The 23,247-nt window shown below is 41.9% G+C and overlaps 1 protein-coding gene across 2 annotated transcripts in view; it reads right to left on the bottom strand.

Annotated features, from left to right (window-relative positions):
- Nucleotides 1-23,247, bottom strand: part of LOC117397949 (zinc finger matrin-type protein 4) — a 90,659-nt gene that overhangs the window by 42,581 nt on the left and 24,831 nt on the right. For both annotated transcript variants that reach the window (XM_059013592.1, XM_059013593.1), the window contains exons 2-3: nucleotides 22,643-22,744; nucleotides 12,012-12,101 (exon numbers count right to left, since the gene is read on the bottom strand). In XM_059013592.1, the coding sequence (XP_058869575.1) occupies nucleotides 12,012-12,101; nucleotides 22,643-22,744 (192 nt within the window). The remainder of the gene's footprint in view (nucleotides 1-12,011; nucleotides 12,102-22,642; nucleotides 22,745-23,247) is intronic.

Raw genomic sequence — 23,247 nt, 5'->3', positions numbered from 1 at the left:
TAGCTATTCTATTGACGATTTCATCTGGTATTGGAAGCGTCTAAAATAACGCAACCTGGCACAGAAACTGGAGCCTGGAGTCCATACTGAACTCGGATTGGACCAGCTGTATATTTGGTATTTGGCAAACTGAGCACGTTCACAAAGCTTCTGTACATGGTAATAACTTGAACCCAAGCCAAACTAACAACAACAACAAAAAAAAAAATCTTAACTAGTGCTGCACAAAACAATTATTCGATTATTTGGATTAGGTGCTGACAATGGGTGTAGCATCTGAGGGCTCTCTCCAGGGTTCAGGTAATCCGATCAATTGCCTTTCTCTGTGAGTGCTAGCGGCACGCATTGCATCTAAACAATAACGCTCACTGTTTGTGGGTGTTTGGAACTGATAAATGGTAAACATTGTTACAATTTGAAACGTGGCCTGGTGTCACCTTTATAGTGTAACAAAGTAGTTAATTACCTTGTTTACCTTGATTCATCAACGATAAACCTTACAAAGCTAATCTTTAAATCTGCACTATCTGAAGCAAGCTGACAATGCCACATGTTGCCGGAGGGCTTGAGCTAAGATTTTGATATGTAGTGCGTGTCTGTGTGATTGGCATCCAGAAGCAGTATCCTGCAGCACAGCATTGTTGAAGAGATTACTCCTGCGACCCTCTCACTACAGCTTCTGCGCAACACACTGCAGTGTCAACAGCTCCGGGTTCAAGTAGCACACTTCACATAGATCATCTGCACCATTTGAGTGGCTGTCAAGATGAGAGGCACCTGTGAGCTCAAATATGTTTACTTATTTATTCTATTGATTTATTCATAAACCAGGATAAGCATATATACTGCAGTCCTTTAACCCTATATTGCCCATATAAAAAAACACTATAGTACCGTCCAGAAACACTTTACTTGGTGACACTTCCCATGAAGTGTCTCTAATTACTGTGTATTTACATAGCAGTTACTTAGTAAATTCATGTGTACTTAATTACAATGTTATTATGCATAGTTATAATGTACTTAATGTGTAGATTGTTTTGCATGATATAACCCTAACTTTAAACCTAACCCTAACCCTTTTCTGATACAATTGTGTACTTAGAAATATCGTGCAAAACGATTAAGTACATTGTAACTATGCATAATAACACTGCGATTATGTGCAAGTGCATATGCATTTACTTAGTAACTACTGTGCAACTACACAGTAATTAGAGGCACTTCATGTAAAGTGTTACTGTTTGAAGAACTTGGTTAGGCAGTAGTATCGGGTTATGGAGAATGAAGGGATCCACACACAGGTTTGCAGGCAATCCACATTTCTTTCATTATTACACTGACACACTACCAGGGATTATACAGTACACAGTCCTTACAGCCACCTAGTGTTGTCAATATACACGTTGCACCAGTGTACACACAATAAGAAACCTGGACGATTTCCATACCTTGCCCACTCCACCAGTCTGTCTCGATCTCTGCCCACGATGTTCTGCTCTGGTCCAAAAGGTGCAGATAAAACACTCTTACAGCTTGCAAGTGGCACTGGCTGCTTGATTTGTTTTTATTGGTTGAGGCTGAGCATTCCTGTCTTTTGATTGGATAAGCTGGGTATGTTCTAGTGGAGTGCTTTCAGGATCCCCATTAGAAAATGATATTGCGATCTCAACGGGTTCTTGGTTGAACGCTAAAGAACTGGATTACATGATTAGCGCACTGGAGTTCAAAAAGGCTGGCATTTCCTTGTCTCCTATAATTTTTGTTTGATTACCCCCTAAAAGCAAGGTGGCAAAGCCTTTGATTTAAAAGGTATTCATGAAATGGGAGAGGGGTTGTGGTAATTGAATGTCATTCCAAGTTGCTAATTGTATCCACTGTGCTGGGGTATTCCACGCAGACACACACACACACATGCAGATGCTCTGGAGTTTAGTTATATTCCCTCTGGGCAATGTTCTTATTAATTACAAATGTCAGTCTGATTCACACAAAGCAGATGGAGAGGGGAAGGTTCTGTTGCAGTCTTCTGCTGTTATCTGTGGATGGCACGGGGGAGCAGTTTGGGGTGAAGGTCATTCAGTACTCCAGATGGAAAACTTTGAAAATATTTAGTTGTCAAGCAGAGTTTCCGATTGAGAAACGAAGCATATCCAAACCCGGTAACACTTTACATTAAGTGTCTCTACACATGGTATTTTGCATAGCTACAATGTACTTAATGTGCACACTTTTTTTCCTCATATAACCCTAACCTGAACTCTAACCCTAACTTTAATCCTAACCCCACTAACCCTTACTCTAAACCTAGCTCTGACCGTTTTCTGATACAATTGTGTACTTACATATATCGTGCAAACATATTTACGCGTTAAGTACATTGTAACTATGCATAGTAACACTGCAATTATGTGTATGACCACATATTTAATATGTAACGACTATGCAAATACACAGTAATTACAGACAGGTATGTAGTGTTTCCCCAAACCCTTTAGCAATGCATTCCTGATGTAGATGCAAACACAGGCAGACCCAGGGCCGGATTAACCCATCACTGGGCTCTAGGCAAGCATACACTTGCGGGCCCCCTACCCCTGGACAAACAGCAACCCCCCCCCCCCCCCTCCACACACACACACCCCTATATACATTCTAGCCTTTATAACTAGCCCTCCACCCTTTTACAACAGGTAGAATTCTCAGTTTGAATTTATTATGAACGACTGAATGAATGGGACATAAAATTAAACTGTTGGGGGTGTGCTAAATACATTTCAGAATAAAATTGGGAAAAAACTGAAGCCAAGTTAAATCCTGTAGCACAGCTCGACAACGACTTTTCCTGATTTAGTGACTAAAAAGGCAGCAGTTCAAACAAACATGAAGTTGAAAAAGGTCACATACAGAAGGGTGCTCAAACTTCTGTTCACTAACGGTAGCTCCACAATAGTCCACGAAAATAAATAGTAAAAAACAAACATGCCTGTACATTGTTGTCTAGTCAAAGACGTTACAGTTTACTGCACGCAAAATCGTCAATAACGTTTCCTTGTTTTTTTGTTTTGTTTTGTTGATCGGGTGGGTTTTGACTTGCTTCATTAAAGAAAATGCTCTTTTCTCAAGAGCAGAGAAATCGCCAATGTTTTGGCATACAAGTAAGTTTTGGTGTTACATCTGGTAGAGGTCTATACCCTATAGAATTCTATACTCCTGATGATTCCACGCCGACACAGCTGCATTTTTTCAAAGAACGCTTGATGTTTCTGAACAGTATGTAATATAATAAAAAGTGTTTTAAAAAAAAAAGTTGTATAAGGTTACTTTAATCAAAGGTTTCGTGTATTGAGCAACGCAGGAGGCTGAACGTACTGTATATCTAGAAAATCAGTGGTATTAAATGTGCTATTTTATTTGATCACAGAATTAGTTTTGTCTTGTTTACAATATTTGTTGCAAACTGCAGCAGAATTCAATGGAGAACACAACGGGGCTCGGGCACAGAAATATCGCGCGTGCATGTCCGGCGATCTTTTAAAAACTGCATCTGCACGAGAATGGAATAATGTGGGGATACAGAATTATGTTACAGAAATCTGCGTAACACCTGTCAGAACAATTTGATTTTGAGATGCATGCCTCGGTTCGAATGTCAGTGAGTGAAGTTTTTCCAGTCAAATCTGTATATGTGAAAAAAACAAAACATGCGTTAATCTGGTCCTGGGCAGACCATCATAACTTTGATCCGCAAAGATACTCAAGACTATATCTGCCAGTGCTGGTCCCGAACCTGCTGTTAGAGTTCACATTGTTCTGGTCTTTAAAACACTGTAAAAGTTACTGTACTGGAAAAATAATTGCCTACCCTCCCCAGATGCATGTTGGTAAAATATATAAATAAATAAAGTGCTGATGTAGTGCTGTGCTGGGAAGGGATAGACGACTCAGATATAAACGTCTCAGTTGGCGTTTGTCTTGGCAAGAGCTGAGTTCAAACCAGCATGAAGTTTTAACACCTACTCTCATGTCATGGAAATCTTTATAGTAATATTGAAAGTCATCAAATAGAAAACTTTGAGAATGGGGAAGCACACTCTGATTTTGGAAGTAGACCAGTTAAGACCAGATTTTTCTTACTGTAACGAGTGATTTTTTTTTTGCTTCAACTTGCACTACCATTTTAAAATGAAAATGTGAAGAACCCTTGCGTGTTTAATAGTATGATTGCAATTACCAGAGGTGCACATTCTTTATGTCGTCCGTGATAAAAGACAATCCAGTGGCTTGCTTGTGCACAGTTCTGATAACCCTAATCGTTTGATAGCAGGTGCAATGGACTGTGGCAGAGCGCTGATTATGAGATGAAAGAGTCTGATTAATGAGAAATTACAGTGTACATTGTCATTTTTATCATGCATGCAATTTGTCTTGGTGTGCTTTGCCGATCACATTTAAATCCATGCTGTCTAAACTTTTTGGCTAAAAGAGCCTTAAGGATGACCAGTGAGTTCGTAAAGAGAGTCTTTCTCTCTCTCTCTCTCTCTCGCTCTCTCTCTCAAATTCAAATTGGCTTTATTGGCATGACAATAAAAATAATTGTGTTGCCAAAGCACATACATGGCATAACCAACTCAAATATACAGACAAAGAATTTTTCTTAATACTAACAGTATCCCTCCTCCCTCTATATTAATACAGTAAACAGAATCCCTCCCTTCCCCTCTATATCAAACAGTACCCCCTTCCCCCCTCTATATTAAACAGAATCCCCCTCCCTCCCTCTATTAAACAGAATCCCCCCTCAATTAAACAATACCCCCTCCCTCCCTCCCTCCCTCTTTCTATATTAAACAGAATCCCTCCCTCCCTCCCTCTCTCTTTTCCCTCTCTAGTGTGACGTGTTCACGGTCTGTCCCTCAGGCTATGACAGGTCTCCACGTATTGACCAGCCAGTCTGGCTGTGTGTTTGTCTTCCCCCAGCAGGATTGACAGCTTCTGGGTATCACACATTTTTGGGAATTCTGGGACTAAATCACAGAATTTGGGGAAGAAAATGTCCCTTATGTTTTTATATTTTTCACAGTGTGCCAGGAAGTGAATCTCTGTCTCGACCTCTCCTGTCTCACAGTGACCACAGTGCCTGTTCTCCCTGGCCAGCCAGGTTTGCCTCTGTCGGCCTTTTTCAATGGCCAGGTTGTGGTCACTGAGCCGGTATTTGGTCAGGATCTGCCTCTGCTTTGTGTTTCTGACAGTTACCAGGTATTCTGCCAGGGTGTAATTTCTATTTAGGGTTCGATAGCACTCTAGTTTGTTTTGTGTTTTAGTGTTTGTATCCCAATGGTCCAGATAGGAGTGTTTCAGGTGTTTTATAATTTGGTTGACACTAATTGGAATTGTTTTTGCAGTGCTGTCCTGAAGCTGACTGATGTCAGTGTTGCTCAGCTCAGTGAGCTTCAGGACCAGCTGGCTGAGGGGACTCTTTTCTGGGCTGAGCTCTTGGTATTGCAGGGCTTTATGATGGAGTGAGTTTGGGTCACTAGTTTTTAGATGAATCCAGTATTTTAATGCTCTTTTTTGGATGTTAATAATCAATGGATAAAGGCCTAATTCAGCCCTGCATGCATTGTTTGGTGTTTTTCTTTGTAATCTCATGATGTTTTTACAGAACTCTGCATGCAGGGTTTCTGTGGGGTGTTTGTCCCATTTTGTGTAGTCCTGGTTGGTGATTGGACCCCACACTTCACTGCCATAGAGAGCAATTGGCTGAATTACACTTTCAAAAATTTTGAGCCAAATTTTGACGGGGGGATTTATATTGTAGAGCCTCCTCTTTATGGCATAAAAAGCCCTGCGTGCTTTCTCCTTTAGTGCATTCACTGCCAGGTTAAAGCTCCCTGACGCACTGATGGTCAGACCCAGGTATGTGTAGCTGCTGGTGTGCTCTAGGGTGGTGTTACCTAGAGTGAAGTGGTACTTATTTCCCTGAGATCTGGCTTTCTTCTGGAATATCATGACTCTGGTCTTGTTCATGTTTACTGCCAGGGCCCAGGTCTGACAGTACTGCTCTAGCAGTGCCAGGCTCTGCTGCAGCCCCTGCTCTGTGGGTGACAGCAGGACCAGGTCATCTGCATAGAGCAGAAACTTGACTTCAGTGTCATGTAGAGTGAGGCCAGGGGCTGCAGACTGCTCCAACACTGTGGCCAGCTCATTGATATAGATGTTGAACAGTGTTGGGCTCAGACTGCAGCCCTGTCTCACCCCACGCCCTTGTGTGAAGAATTCTGTTCTTTTGTTGCCAATTTTCACACCACACTTATTTTCTGAGTACATCGATTTTATGATGTCATAGACTTTACCCCCTACACCACTTTGAAGAAGTTTAAGAAATAGTCCTTTATGCCAAATTGAATCAAATGCCTTTTTAAAGTCTATAAAGCAAGCGAATATTTTTCCTTTATTAGTTTGATGGACGTGTTTATTGATTAGGGTGTGTAGGGTGTAAACATGATCAGAAGTGCGGTGTTTTGGTAGAAATCCAATCTGACTCTTACTCAGGACACTGTGTTCGGTAAGGAAGGCCAGTATCCGGGCGTTAATGATACTGCAGAACACCTTCCCCAGATTACTGCTCACACAGATGCCCCGGTAGTTATTGGGGTCGAATTTGTCTCCACTTTTATATATGGGTGTTATAAGCCCTTGGTTCCAGGTCTCAGGGAAATACCCAGCTCTCAGTACAAGATTGAGGAGTTTGAGCAGGGCCTCCTGCAGCTTGGGGCTGCTGTGTTTGAGCATCTCAGCGTTGATGCTGTCAGGTCCACTTGCTTTTTTTGATTTGAGGGCCTTGAGTTTATCACTCAGCTCCTCCACCGTGATTGGGGTGTCGAGGGGGTTCTGATTGTCCTTAATACAGGATTCTAAATTTTTTAGTTTTTCACAAATGGCATTTTGAGTTTTTTGTTCTTTGTTTTGTATTTCTTTGTAAAGGTTTTCAAAATGTTTTTTCCAAATGTTTCCATTTTGGATGGCCAATTCTTCTTTTTTTGTTGAATTTAGGTTGTTCCAGGTTTCCCAAAAATGATTTTGGTTTATTGACTCCTCAATTTCGCTGAGTTGTTTATTAATATGGTCTTGTTTTTTATTTCTTAGAGTGTGTTTGTATTGATTCAGTGCCTCACAGTATCTGAGGCGTAAATCTGGGCTGTCTGGATCTTTATGTTTTTGATTGGATAGCTGTCTTAGTTTTTCCCTTCTAGTTTTACATTCTTCATCAAACCACTTTTCTTTGAATTTATTCTTTTGGTTGTTTTTCCGATTTACTATTTTTAATTTAGATTTTTCTGCTGCTTTTCTAAATATGTTATTCAAATCTTTTACAGCCAGAGTTACTCCTGTTTTTGTGTGTTGATACTGTGTGTTTTGAAATGTGTGTATTAGGGTTTCTATTTCATTGGTGCCAATTGCTTCTTTGTATATTTCTGTGCTGTTTGGAGCCCATCTGTAGGAATGGTTTAGATTGTACAGCTTACAGGGCTGTGTCTGTGTGTTGTTGATCTGCTCTGTTCTTTTTATGAACACAGTGATTTGGCTGTGATCTGACAGGGGGGTTTGTGGTCTGACAGTGAATGCATTAATAGAGGAGGGGTCCAGGTCAGTGATGGCATAGTCCACCACACTGTTACCAAGAGCTGAGCTGTATGTAAACCTACCTAAAGAGTCCCCTCTGATCCTGCCATTCATGATATAGAGGCCTAGGCCTTGACAGAGATTCAATAATTGTCTCCCATTTTTATTTACCACACTGTCATGGCTATTCCTGTTTGTAGTCATGTGCGTGTGGTACAGAGGGGATTGTCCGAATATGTGGCTGTTGCCCTGTGAGTTCATGAAGTCAGGCAGAGTGCCTGTTCTGGCATTAAAGTCACCGCAGAGCAGCACACTTCCCTGGGCCTGGAAGTGGCAGATCTCTGTCTGGAGATCATGGAAGGTGTCTTCCTTGTAATAAGGGGAGTCCGATGGGGGGATGTAGGCTGCACACAGGTAGATATCTGTTTGGCAGGTGACAATGCTATTACTCATTTTTAGCCACAGGTGGGTCTCTCCTGTTCTTATTGGTCTAATAGAGTCGGTGAGCTCCTCTCTGTACCACACAATGATCCCCCCTGAGTCTCTGCCACGTTTTACGTGTGAGTGTTTCAGGGAGGGCACTATAATCTCCCTGTAGCCTGAGGGACAGTGAGTGGACACATCAGCACGGCACCACGTCTCGTGGAGAATAATTATATCTATGTTATTTATATTTCTGATGAATTCAGGGTCTGTGCTCTTCAGCCCAAACACTGACGAACACAAACCCTGAATATTCCAGGAGCTAATTGTAAGCGATCTCATATTTATAATTTAAGCTATTTATAATTATTATCTAGAATAAAATATAATGTCAGAAACATTGAACATAAATCAGTAACATGTTTTACACTATTAAGTATTTTCTTATTATTTGTATTATTTTCTTATTCTAATTATTATTAGTTGTACATTTCTTTTCTAATACATTTAGAGTGGGGTGTACTTAGCTCATGATTTTGAAAATTAAGTTCAGGAGCTGCCGTATCTCCCCCATCTCAGAGCTGACTAGGGTCCTTGGTTTGGAAGCAGCTGCTGCATAGCTGTGTTGCTGCTGCTCTGTCTGACTGCTGTGCTGGAGCTGCTGCTGTTCCTGGATCCCTCTGGGCTGGGCTCTGCTGGGCTGGGTCTCTCTGGGCTGGGCTCTGCTGGGCTGGGCTCTTCTGGTCTGTTGTAGTGTGTGCTGCCGGTGTCCAGGCTGCAGAGGCTGGTGTTCTTGGGGGGGTCTCCTCGTAAGCACAGGGCTGCGCTGTCCTTGGTGGTGGTCCGGTGTGCTCCTGTTTCGGGGGTGGCTGGCGGGGTCTCGGCCCATGGCAGTGTCCTTTAGGTTTTTGGCGAAGATCCTAACGCCTTCCTGGTCGAGGTGTACATGGTCGTACAGGTGCAGCGTGCTCAGGGTGGGGTGGTGTGCCAAGTGGACATTAGGCAGAAGGGCACAGCCTCTGGAGATGTCACTGTTGATCCTCTGAATAGTGTGCTGGGGGACGTCCTCTCTGGGCAGCAGGGTGGAGATCACTATCTTCGCACCAGGGAACTCCTTTGTGGCCTTCTCCGCTACTCTCCTTACCGACTCGGCCACATCTTCCCCCTGAGAGCCCAGGTCGTTGGTGCCAGTGTGGATGATAATGTGCTCGGGGTCTCTCAGGGTCGACTGGCACAGCAGCTGGAGCGCCCTTTCTGTAGTTGGGCACCAGAATTTTGCTACCCGGCTGCTGGGGAAGAGTCTTCGCTGGTTCAAGTACTTCCCGTTGGAGTCGATAAGAATGGCTACCTTGGAGCTGTATATTTTATTAGCCTGTCTACTCGAGGGAGTCTGTGTCTCTGGGGCAGTGTGTGTGATGTGGGAGGGAGGGGCAGTGTGTGTGGTGGGGGAGTGGGGGGTAGTGTGTGTGGTGGGGGGGAGTGTCTCACTGTCGGGGTGTGCTGGGGGAGTGGGGTGTGTGTTTGGATCAGTGTGTGTGGTGGGGGAGTGGGGGGTAGTGTGTGTGGTGGGGGAGTGGGGGGTAGTGTGTGTGGTGGGGGGGAGTGTCTCACTGTCGGGGTGTGCTGGGGGAGTGGGGTGTGTGTTTGGATCAGTGTGTGTGGTGGGGGAGTGGGGGGTAGTGTGTGTGGTGGGGGAGTGGGGGGTAGTGTGTGTGGTGGGGGGGAGTGTCTCACTGTCGGGGTGTGCTGGGGGAGTGGGGTGTGTGTTTGGATCAGTGTGTGTGTGGGATGATGTGGTGTGTGTATCGGTGTCGGTGTCAGTCACACAGGCCCTGCTTGCTGTAGCTCCTGTGTTCTTGGGCTGGCTGTGGTGTTGCTGTTCTGGGTGGGGGGGAGGAGGTGTGACTCTGAGTAGCTGCTCTCTCAGGCTCTGTATGCTCCTCTCTTTGCGCTGCAGCTCCTCTCTCAGCTTGGCCAGCTCGTTTCTCAGGGCCTCGTTGTCCTGCCGCAACTCTCCCATCTCAGCTCCCAGCTCCCTGATGGAAGCCCTGGCCTCGTTCCTCACCTGCCTCACCTCGTCTCTTATCTGCTGCACGAGGTCGTTCTCTGTCAGCGTGGTCAGGGTGAGCTCCTTGAATTCTGCAAACTCCACCTCCAGCAGTGAGAGGCATTCCTTCAAGTGCTGCACTGTGCTGGGCAGTCTGGGGGTGAGCGGGGGGGTGCGGGGGGCTGCAGTGGGGGAGCTGCAGGGGGCTGTGTCTGCAGTGTGGGGGCTGCAGGGGGCTGTGTCTGCGGTGTGGGGAGCTGGCTGCTGTTCTGGGTCTAGTACCTCTGGATTTTTTTTCTCCTTCTCAGCCAGTTCTTTTAGAGCCTGGAAATCTTTCTCGAATAGTTCTAGGCTGGCCTCAGTTCCCTGAATCATAATAGTGCCATTATAAAACACATTGATGCTGAGCCTTGTGCTGTCAGGGTCAGTTTCATCTCCTATACGCAGTTGTCTTCCTTTGCAAATCCCTCCCAGCTTGATATTACTATGTGCTGTGCAGAGGGCTGTGTGCCAGGCAGTGGGGTGCTGTGTATAGAACAGCAGGTTGGTTTTGGTCCTCTTGCCCCCAGCCAGGCTGCAGTCTGTTATCAGTGTCTCTGGGGACTCCTTCATTAGCTTGTTCTTATAAAGCTTCTTTGCCTTTGCACTGGTGACCTCATCAGGGTATCGGATTACACTGCTAGTCTGGCCCCTCCCACTCTGCAGGTCTAAATTGATACATTTATCCATTCCGACCAACTGCCAAAAACCAACCGGTTTCAGCTGCTTTCAGTGACTGAGAGTTTTTAGCTATTAGGTTTTAGTTAATTTGTTATATTAAAAAGGCTTACCTTTTATTTTCCTCTTCAGTTCTTTTCTTTTTCTTTCTTTCTGTTTATTTCAATTTGTCTGTTTCTTTCTATTTCTTTCTGTTTCTTTCTCTTTCTTTCTGTTTATTTCTCTTTCTTTCTGTTTCTTTCTGTTTCTTTCTTTCTTTCTCTTTCTTTCTTGTTTAATTTTCCTGGAGGTCTTATTTCTTTTCTTTTCCTCTTCAGTTCAGTTCTTTTCTTTTGCTTTCTTTCTATTTCTTTCTTTCTCTTTCTTTCTTTCTTTCTTTCTTTCTTGTTTAATTGTTTAATTTTTCCTGGATGTCTTATTTCTGTAGTAAAAGTTTTCCATTTGTTTTTTTTTTATTTGTTCTTACTGATTTATATTCTCAATTCTCACAATTAAATTTACTCTAGATTAACATTTTTTAGTTTAAATTAAGAGCTCATCTTGCTGCTGCTGTCTCTCTCTCTCTCTCTCTCTCTCTCTCTCTCTCTCTCTCTCTCTCTCTCTCTCTCGCTCTCTCTCTCTCTCTCTCTCTCTCTCTCTCTCTCTCTCTCTCATAAGTTGCATACTGGGTGTCAATTTTACTGAGGTCACATGCTATCAAGCTTCATGTACTTCCATGGTTCCTGGCGTCTCAATGGTCACTTGTGAATATACTGCAGTAGCTACAGAATGTCTCATAGGAATGCCGTTATAAAGTCTGAAAATCTTCCCCCCTCCCAGATTATCCCCGGGGTAGATTCTGATGTTTTCCAGTACCCCGCGGTACAAAACCAATGCAGTCCTATTGCATTTGTGTTCTTTTCAAAATGGATTTAAAGACTGGTGTAAACGCTCTGAAAATGTGTCCCTGGTCCAGTGGACAAAAGTGAGATTAGCAACTACATGACAGATGAGGGAGTGTTTATGAAGAGGCTCTCAAGATCTCTCGAGTTGACATGTGCTTGCAGTGATAGCTTCAACTGTAAACCTCATTTTAAAATGAAGCCATTTAAATGTCATTGCTGCGCTACGTGTTCAGTCCTGAGGGAAACTCAGCAGCAGCTTTAATAAATCCAATACAACATTGTGTGCAAAGAAAGACAAGACGGAATGAACTCACGTTGTCCGTCCGGAGTCTCTTCGCAGGACAGCCCCCGTCGACAGGATGCAGCATGTAAAACAGACGCACTTTGTTGGCATGCTTCCGACTCTAAAGGAAAAGAAACGGACAACGTAAATATCGAACTATACAAAATCTTTCACATTGGCTGGTTATCACATGGGAGAAGCTCCAATGTATGCAAATACGTGCGGTCACGTGACCTGTCATGTGATCCACTAGATCTATATACAGATATAGCCAAAAGTTTTGCATCACCTACAATTTTAGGATTGAGACATCATTTATAAAAATAAGATTTAACATCACGTAATCAAAGAAACTACAAAATGATATTGCAAAAGTCTACCGGAAGCCATAATAGTAGGACAGTATTTCACGTTAGATTTGCATGTTAAATGTCAAATATTCCACAATGTTAAATGTCAACTATTCCACAATCTTGAAAGAACAAATATAAAATGCATTGTGAAATCCTATCCCTAATACTATAAAAGAGAAAGCGACATCTGATGAATTAAGTGTGGATCTTTTTTTTTTTTTGGTCTGCTTTACTTATATCTGTGATTGGCATCTAGAACTTAACAGCAGCTCCTGAACTCAGTCCAAAGCACCTTACCTTAACAAAAAAAAAAAAAAAAGTAACTGAGTAATTGCCCTACGAACTGCTGATCATAAATTAATTTTATGCTCCATTCTCTTTTAAATAATACTGTACTGCTTCTGTTCCAGTACAAGAAGTGTATGAGTGTGATTCTGACAGCCATGTTGCCCCTACGCGCACAGTAAACACACAGTTTAGGGAGCTAATGCACACAGCTAATTTACTGTAACAAGCGTCTCCTACACAGGCTGTAGGTGGCCTTCCACTCAGCTGTGACTTTAACATGGGAGGGAGAGTTCACATTCAGCATCGCTCTCTGTGTCATTCCGGGCCTTGTCCATTCCCATTTAATGCCTCATCACACAACGGCCGTGGGAGCTGCTTTAGTAAAACCTTGACTGGCTTACTGCATTAAATAAAAGTTAAAAGTGCTTTAGGCTAGATTTAAAAAGCTCACTGTGTCTACCCTTCTTTACCCAAAAGGACAAAAAAATGTGGAGCAGGCGCAGAAGTTGACAAACTTCTTAAGAGTTTTTGTCCAGTTTACACTCACAGTATTTAACACTGGAAACCCATTTCAGTAACAAAATAGTTAGGTTACACTTTACAGTAAGTGTCTCTAAATACTGTGCATTTCTAGTACAGTAATCTGTCTCATATCCGACTGCGGTGGGTATGGGCGGATATGTAAATGAATCCTGTTTTAAATACCATTACACACAGCTGTAGCAATTACTACATTCACACAATTATTGTTTTGAGATTCAGCTTTTATTAGGGAGCTCCCCTAAATTCCTTGTTTAGAAAGATACAGGGTATTAATGCTTGTGACAGAGTAGCCGTCTGCAGTGTGGGTGCGTGCATTCGCTGCTGAGTGACGGGCAGGAGATCGAGACGGAGGTTGAAGTTGATACGCCCCCCGCAGGCAAACAGGATTTATTACATATCAACACATTGAACAGCTCACCTGACACTACCAGCAATGGCAGCGCACGGAGCACATACAACACAGTGTACGAAAACTTTGATAGGATCTACAATCTCTGAACGAATCTTCTCTGTTCAATAATAATCTAATGCTGCTGAAGAGCTTGATCAAGGTGGATAAAAGGTCAGGCTGGATATGTGAAGGGTGAATACGCAACGGATTACTGTAGTTACATAGTAAATACAGGTCTTCTTACACATCGTTACAATGTTATTATGCATAGTTACAATGCACTTAATGTGTAAATCTTTTTTCACGATATATGTAAGTGAGCCATATCCTTTAGAGTAGCATAAAGCTTTAGTGAAACGTCTTCAACCTTCTTGCTCAAACTGTCTTCAAGACCACCCACATGTTGCCTTGTGCTGATGAGATGTAATTGAGTCTGCTGTGTGTCGAGCAAACCCACATTAAGCTCAGATACATTCAACACCACGTACATTGGTGTGCACAGTGTAAACTCATTAGCGGATGCGCTCGGTTTTGATAATCGCATTACCAGTCCAGTTCCTTTATACAGACCATTATAAAAAGGTTCCCCGAGTAAAAACACAGCAGTGTAATAAATCACAGTGAAAGCATATTAACGCAGAGTTAAGCATTGTAGAGAATAGCGAGGTATGGTGAAGCATATTAAACATGGCTAACCAGGGTAAAGTGTGGAACATGCATAGCATAACCATGGGAAAAGCATGCAAAAATACCATGCAAAAATAAGGGGACAGTCAGCAATACATTTTTTTTTCCTTCCCTTAACCCATGCCTCATTGAGAAAGCCGAGACTGTGGGTTACGGCGTGCTACAATATCTGCGAGACTGGATAACTGCACTGTATCTATGAACAAGACAGAGGCTATCTGTGTCATTCCTGTGTACTCCCCTTTATTGTAATTACTGGTAATTCAGAATCTCACTTACAGGACATTTGATCACCACTGTAAAGTGACATGCAATCTCAATATTTAGCATGGTACTGGAAATCTCCTCATGCTTAATCTTCCACTGTGTATTTTTTTAAGCTGGATTTTGACACTTGCTCAATTCCATATCTTGCTCCCACCTTCCTGTACGTTATGGTGTTAAATCTCCAGAATCGATACCAACATTTAAGACACAGCTTTTTTATTTTTGCAAAATGAAGATGATATACAACAGGGCTACAAATCAGGGACACCACATATATAAAAAAAATATATAATAAAAGGAGAATTAGCCAGGATATATAGTGAATATAATTTTATTTTAATGATTTTTTCTTACTCTGATAAAAGGTTTAAACCAAAGGATTTAAAATGTTGTGATCAAAGCTTGGCTTCAGCACAGTTTTTCTGCATCAGGCTGCGTAAGGCAGCAAATGTTTTGAAGCAGTTAATAATTCTTCATTAACGCCTGCGTAAAAAAAAACACTGAGTGCTTTTTAAACACAAAGAACACAGTTATGGTGCGGTATCCCAATATTAATTAACAGCGTTGTTCCAAACTGATGTTTTCCATAATAGGCTGTTACTTCGTGCGAGTTTATACAATTTCTCAAGTTAATTAAGAAGAGGATGTTGGCTGTCAGAACAGCTCAATCAAGAATATTTAGTTATTGTTATTCTAGGATTACAGCATTTCAAAAGCTCTCAAGAGATATCGCAGTGCTTTAATAATCCATTCTTTACTCAGAAGTACTGTAAGGCTGCTTGCCTTAAGTGCAGGAACAGCGCTGTGTAATTAATGTTTATTGGCATACAATGAAACACAAAATCTGTCAAGAGGTGATGTTTTCCTGTCATGCTGTACAAGCCAAAGCTATTTTGGTTATAAAAATATATACGGCAGTTCTATCCACAAATCCTGAGCCATGAATCAGTTGTCTCTTTTAAAAGTTTATCACAGTAAACCTGCCCATTCATTCTGCAGTTTCCCCATGTTTCTGCTATGGTTATATTCTGCATTTTAGTAAGTTTATCCTGGTTCACCATTTCTTTCAACATGCTTTAGCATACCTCTCAGTAAGTACAGTGCTTGCCTGTGCTTTACCGTGCGTTATTAATCCTTGCTGTGCTTTTACTGTGGGAAACTGTTTTTAAAGGGGGATGCTACAAAAACTTCTGAGTCTGTTTCATCTCGTGAACGTCATTGCACAAAAGAGAGAAAGATAATGCACACAAATCTAATTGTTCAGAAATGGAGCACCAGACACACATGACTTAATCATATTTTTTTAAAGGTTTTGACTAGTTGACCAATTCGACTATTTTTACCTCAACTATTGTCAAAATATAGTATCAGTTCTACCCCTAGTTCACAACGATAGCCTCAGGTCTAAAATACCACCTGGTGTATACAGTATAACCTTAACAAAAACGATATAATATGCCTTGTGGAATATAAAATTACTCAAGTAGACAGCACACCCCTCCATACGCAACACACAACCCATATAACCAGCACTCTGAAAAGGTGTGCAGCTTTATACTCGGAAAGTGACGTTTTTGGCTGTATTGAACTACACTAGATAGAACTAGTAGAGACTTTAAGTACATCCTGTTGCCACGGCGACATCTTCATTCTAAGCAACTGACAACCAAGCATATTGTGATCATTAGGCAAAATCAATACGTACCTCTAAAGCAGCAAACCATGTGATGAGGTGAACCTTGGGGTTTACCCATGTATTTGTCTTTGTAATTAATTAAGACCTGAAATTAGTGCTTGAGATTCTGCACATGCTTCTGTAACATTTCCTCCCTTTCCCCCCTGGTGATACTACCCTGACTAGCTATATTCAGATGTACTGGCAGATAAGAAATGGGATACGGTCTAAATGCGAATGAATATTGCTTGAAAAGGATTGTTCACTAAAGACAGCAAACCCGAGTATAAGCACATACAGCTCTGGTCAAATGTTTTGCATCACCCTACAAGATGAACTAATTTAGCTTCATAAAGTCGAATGAAACCTGCTGAATAATGTGACGTTAACATATTGAATTACATACCGCTTTGTAGGTTTCCATATACTTAACGAAAAAATGACAACAACAAAAAAAAGATGTAACAGTTCAAAAACTGTATGGCTTCCAGCAGACTAGATCATGTTGTAGTTTCTTTGATTACGTGATGTTTTGTTTTTTTTCAATTCTCAGTCCTAAAATTCTAGGTGATGCAACATTTTTGGCCATAGCTGCACAATGTAAATTTACAATATAAATACACCATAATAAAAGAACAGCTAAATGCAGTCGTAACAGAACAGAGAAAGACCTGTAAACCACAGATATGGTCGAATATAATAAATCCACTGTTAAGACATGATAAGGCAGAGTGAAAGTATAGCATTAGCATGGCAAACTGAAATGAAGGTTAAGGGTAAAACCAAGTGGACTCAGGGTTGGAGCCGCAGAAACAATGACTAAAAAGCTGTGTCCCTTTCAGAGGAAATGTTGAGCTTGGTGTCCTTCAGCTTGCCAGTTTCAGTAAGGAAGCAGGGTGGCACAACGTCAGCACGTTAAGTGAAGTTCTTACTGCTTTGCCAAGGATACTGTGCCAGCCAATACGGTGTCAGAAGAGTTCAAAATGAAGGTAAACACGGACTGAACTGCTTTGGTACCCTATAAGGATGAGACCAGACCCTGTTTCAAATCTTAACAATGCTTATCAGTTCCAAATGCCACACATTACATCCGACGTTGAACATTTTATTGTCCAGATCAAATATGTGCCACTAGTATTAACAGAGATATGGCAATTGATCAGGTTACCTTCCCCTGGAGATGCATTAGATGCTACCCGATGACCTGGAAGTATTGGGAGCTTCTCTGTCTGCATCATCTCTACGCCTCTACTCTAGCAGGCTCAGAGCTTACGTGACTAGTTTGTTTCTGTAATCACTAGTTATAGTTGTCAGCAGTAGAATCAGTTATGTAAAAGATTAATTCTCAAACTGAACGCAGTAGGGATTCAAGGAAATGCAAGCATATGGATTAGGGAGTGGTTAACATGTAGAAAACAGAATGTACTGATTAGAGGAGAAACCTAAAAATGGAGCGAGGTAACCAGTGGTGTACCACAGGGATCAGTATTAGGTCCTCTGTGCTTCCTAATCGACATTAATGATTTAGATTCTGGTATAGTAAGCAAACTTGTTAAATTTGCAGACGACACAAAAATAGGAGTGGCAAACACTGTTGCAGCAGCAAAATTATCTAGACAGCATTCAGAACTGGGCAGACACATGGCAAATGATATTTAATAAAGAAAAGTGTAAGGTACTGCATGCAGGCAATGAAAATGTGCATTATAAATATCATATGGGAGATACTGAAATTTAAGAAGGGAGCAATGAAAAAGATCTAGGAGTTTATGTTGACTCAGAAATGTCTTCATCTAGACAATATGGGGAAGCTATAAAAAAGGCCAACAAAATGCTTGTATATATAGTGAAAAGTGCTGAATTGAAATCAAGGGAAGTAATGTTAAAACTTTACAATGCATTAGTAAGACCTCATCTAGAATATTGTGTTCAGTTCTGGTCACCTCGCTATAAAAAGGATATTGTTGCTCTAGAAAGAGGGCAAAGAGCGACCAGAATTATTCCGCGTTTAAAAGGCATGTCATATGCAGACAGGCTGAAATAATTGACTCTATTCAGTCTTGAACAAAGAAGACTACGCGGTGATCTGATTCAAGCATTAAAAATTCTAAAAAGTATTGACAACGTCGACCCAGGGGACTTTTTCGACCTGAAAAAAGAAACAAGGACCAGGGGTCACAAATGGAGACTATATAAAAGGGGCATTCAGAACAGAAAATAAGAGGCACTTTTTTACACAGAGAATTGTGGGAGTCTGGAACCAACTCCCCAGTATTGTTGTTGAAAGTGACACCCTGGGATCCTTCAAGAAGCTGCTTGATGAGATTCTGGGATCAATAAGCTACTAACAACCAAACGAGCAAGATGGGCCGAATGGCCTCCTCTCGTTTGTAACCTTTCTTATGTTCTTATGTTCATTTTCATCTGTTACTCCATGCAGGTGCAACCAACCACAAACTACTCTCTTTTACAAGGTTACTCTGGTCATTTGTTTCCCATAGGTCTCCTTTCCAATACTTTCTAGCACATCCTTTATCACTCAACATCCTAAGCCCAAGGACAAGTGGGTCGTTGCCTTAGCAACTGCACTTATGCCAAAGTCACGTTCAGCAAACTGGTTTTCTGCCATTCACTCTACCTACAACGGAATAAAAAAGGGCTACTGCATTGTTACCTTGAAAAATGAAAAAAAAAAAAATTGCCTGCTACACATTTTGATAAGTTGTATTCTGTAGGCACCTACAGTACTAGCATTCCTAAGGGAGTTTATTATTTGAGTTTTGAAACTTTATAAAAACTCCCTCCCCCCCAGGGAAAGCAGTCTGAAACTTTCTAAACTGCGTCAATAGTTTTCCTTACTAAAATAGGAACTATTAAAACAGAATTTTGTGCAGCAGAAGGTTTTTTTTATTTGCCAGCTCCACAGATATACGTAGGAGAATAGGAGTCAGTAGTTCAGATCTCAAGAGGCTCAGCGAGGGGGTGAAGATTTGCAGATACAACCAAATATTCCCAATGTCAGAAAAGAAAAAATGTGCTGTATCAGAAAGATAGCTGCAAACTCATTAACCTTTCATGTCTTTCACCTCCTGAAGCCCGGGTTCGAAACCCCCGTAAGTAAGGGAAATTAATTAGGGTTCTCAATCCCAAAAGTAGTTCCCCCAAACCACCTTAACAAATAGGCCTAGGACAGAATTGTATGGGTTGCTTAGGTATTAGGGTGTGATCACAGAGCTAGAGCACTTTGATAGAGGGTTGATAGTAGATTTTTTATACAGACCTTCTTGCACTCGTGTCAGGTTAAATCAGTAACAGGCTGGCTGCCCATGGTGGCCCTGTGTCCCATTTTCAATGAGATGGCTTCATGCATCACCAGGCTTATCTGTATGATAGCCATCACCAGGCTTATCTGTATGATACCCACCTTGGATCACCTCTTCTTGCATCAGATTCAGCGAGCCAGTTTCCACATGGCTGGCTGACAGAAATCATTCCCACGACCCTGGGGACTGGTGGTCTCACTGGCAATGCTGCCTCTGCTGCCTTTGAGCAAGACAGGCACTGTGTTGTACAAAAGTAAGAGCCTCCCGCCAATGCACTGAAATAACAGCCTTTGAAGCCGCCTGGCATAGGATGCAAAGTGACAGCTGTACCCGGGGATAAGATCTGATAGAAATTACCATATACTTGCTTTTTTGTGACATCGGGTTACACAGATTGTCAGCAAAGCGCTTATTAATTACATTAATGTTCTGCTCGTAACGACGTCTTGTCCCTAGGATGGCAAATTGAGTTGAGTCACCAGGACGCGGAATGAGAACAGACAGGGGCGGACGCATTTTCAAGGTTGATATCATTACCGTAAAAGGAAAGCAAGAAAATTAGCAAGTGAGCGCTTCTGTGCAGGTATTAAGGAGATGCTTTCAGAATCCATAAAGTGTTTCGGGAATCACACTGGGGAGATCTGGCAGAGTGTCAGAAATTCACAGGTTTGGTTTAAGATAAACACTTTGAATTAGAGGCAATGTTTTCTTGTTGCATACAGATGGCACATTATAAGACGTGCTCACATACGCCATATCAGTACCAGACAGCTGGCTTATCAGGACCACTGTACTGTGCAAGAAGTCAGCTGAGCTGTGCTATTTGAAATGTCTTGGGTCCGCTGTGCAAAAATGCAACACCCAATCAGAAATGCTTGACCCGTGTAATTACGCACCAGTAGGCGATATGATTGATTTGCCACCTGCCCTTCCCTGCCAACCTTTATGTGACCCCTGTGGGGGTCATAACCCCTGCTTACTGTGCTTGAGCATTCTAATTATGCTAAGAGATTTAGTGGATGGCAAGAAGAACAATAACCAATGGGGGCATTTAATTTGTGAAATGTACTATTTTTTCAACAAGCTACTGCACCTTATCATGGTTTTCCATAGGGTCTAGAATTGAAAATCCTGCAGCATCCTGTTAAGCAGGTTGACAGCGCAGTGTAATTATGGGGTTACAGTGTGTATAACTGATTTGTTTTATTCTTCCAGTTGCACACACTAAACTGCACCAGTGCCAAAACATTTAGGTGCTAGCAATCTCTGCAATCAAGCAACTGCTGTAGCAACACTGAACTGACCATACTTATTACAGTAATCCAACCGGTAATAACTTTGTATATATTAGGGAATACATGTCGGAGATCTGCAATAAAATACAATCAGTAACTGTCTATTGTAGGAGCATCGTAATTTTGTCCCAATTTACACATTCGTGTTCCAGCCTCCCTGCCGTCTCTCCAATTGTCAAACTCATTATCAAGCAGCTTGTGGCAGCAGGGGTACAAGTCTGACACAAGTAACGGCGGTTTGCTGAAATTACAGCCATGACGAAAAATCGGATTCAAGACAGCTGACAAATCGTTTGCGCTCAGTATTTTTTTTCCCTTCCCCGCAGCATGCTGCGTAAAAAATAAATAAATAAAATGAAAGCAAAAAAATGGAATTAAGTGGACTGGGCATAACTGCATTGTGAAGGTTACTTTCAGTCTCCAGCTAGCATTAAAGCAAGTTGTTTATTACTGCAGCTATTGAAAGGTGCGGTGATGCATTCAAACAATAGATCTGTGGAAATACTGCCCTTTAGTTTTTTGTCTTTGGCGAACAATTTCACATTTTGTTCTGCACTGAAATGCATGTTCATCATTGTCAAATGTGGCACTACAGTAACATAACAGTACTATTAAATACCCAGAGGTATTTTTAAACTTCACTGTAAGGGATGTCGCTTGGGATACAAGACCAGCTATCCATCCCATTTAGCATCCATAAAGATCATTCATTATCACAAAAGCTTTCTACCAAGGGACTGAACTAGACCCATAGATTTTAGCACTGAAATACACACGTCAATAACCTCAGCTAATAACACTAATGTGGCCGGATTTTCATTGAATACAAAAACAAAAGATAAATATTCATGTGATGAGAAAAATGTGCCCAATCCTTACCTTTAAATATTGATCACAGCACAGGGAAATTACAAAGAAACCTGTTATTTCTGATTCAGTAGTGTATCTCTCAATTCTAGTTATATGCATGTAGAACGATCCGCCTAACCCATTGCTTATTTAACTCCTGATATCCAAGTGTTGGATTTAATCCAAAAAGACTGGGCTGCTTTATGATATGCATTCATTTCCTATTCCTATTCAAACAACGTTCTGCCAGGGAGCCACTATCTTGGGACTGGAGTCTCAATTCCAACTGGTTTGATCTCCATCTGATAGAGAGACGGGATTTCAAATTGCTTGGCACCAGGTTAATGCAAGTGTCATGAAAACGAAAACAAATCTGGTCTAGTCCACTTTTTTATGCACCATGAAATCCGTCTGTAAATCTGGGGGGTCACCAGATCCACGTGCAGTCCATGACCTGCAGCTGGACATTCCACTAAAGTCAAAGATCACCTGTATGCATGAGGTTTTTGTATAATTGCTAACCTCCAATACTTCCCTGACAGTTCAATATATTCACAGCCTTGGTGTTCATGCCTGCATGAACTTATTTTAAGTATGGAAAACGTTCTTGGAAATAAGACTCCTATTGCATAGCAGTTTGGCCCATTCCAGATTTTAATACAAGCTTGATTAGCCACAGAGTACACGTAACAAGCTCAGGTGTGTCTTATTAAACACAGTAAAACCAGGAATGCTATTCAATGGGAGTCTTATGTCCATCCCCGCACAATGAAATGAGTTTATCCCTACAACTCTTACTAATCTGCAATAAAAGTCCCCTCTGTGTCAAACGAAAGACACCACGCTAATGCAGCACCATTTTCACAATCCTCACCAGACTAAACAAAAATGTAACATTAATACTGAAATTAACACAGAGCTCCAGGCTGGGCTGATACCCCGTTCCGGTTTTCTTTCATTAAGCATCTCTGAGAAAGCCGAGTGTCCTCACCTCGTAGTGGGCGACTCTCTGGGACTCAGAGATAAGCTGGGCACTGCACACTTTGCAGTAGCTGTCAGTAAACAGTTCCTGCTCCACTTCTGTAGACTTCATCTGCGGAGAGAGAGGAAAAGCAAACCATACTTAAGGGGTTTTGTTTTGAAGAGATCGCCTCACTGCGCCGGTCAAGGCACCTGTGCATTGAAACACAGGACAGCAGGAAGCACCCTGACCAGCCCAGTCACAGTTAAAGGGGTAGATAGAGAGGAGAAACACTACCATGACTCACAGGGAAATCTAGTTGCCACAACTATTCCAGTTGCTGGAATGTAATGACTGTATCTACCAGAGGTGGCTGAGCTGCATGCGGCTCCCGGTGACGCACACTTTGTGGCTGGAACGAACTGAAGAAAGAATAATAAACGAAAAGAGAAAAAGTAAAAAATAAACACAACAAGTTTATTATTTGTGTTCTCTGTATTGATTTGTGTTTATTATTCGTTCTTCTCTCTCGTTCTCTCTCTCTCTCCTGTTTCTTTCAGCCTGCATGTTCACTGCAAGGACATTTCGTCACTTGGTGACCTGCGACACCACGCACAGTCGTATGAATATTTCGA

Source organism: Acipenser ruthenus, chromosome 46 (genome assembly GCF_902713425.1).
Source record: "Acipenser ruthenus chromosome 46, fAciRut3.2 maternal haplotype, whole genome shotgun sequence".
In the NCBI taxonomy this organism is placed as follows: domain Eukaryota; kingdom Metazoa; phylum Chordata; class Actinopteri; order Acipenseriformes; family Acipenseridae; genus Acipenser; species Acipenser ruthenus.
Note: the sequence above shows the minus strand (reverse complement) of the source record. Positions and strands in the feature narration are given on the sequence as shown.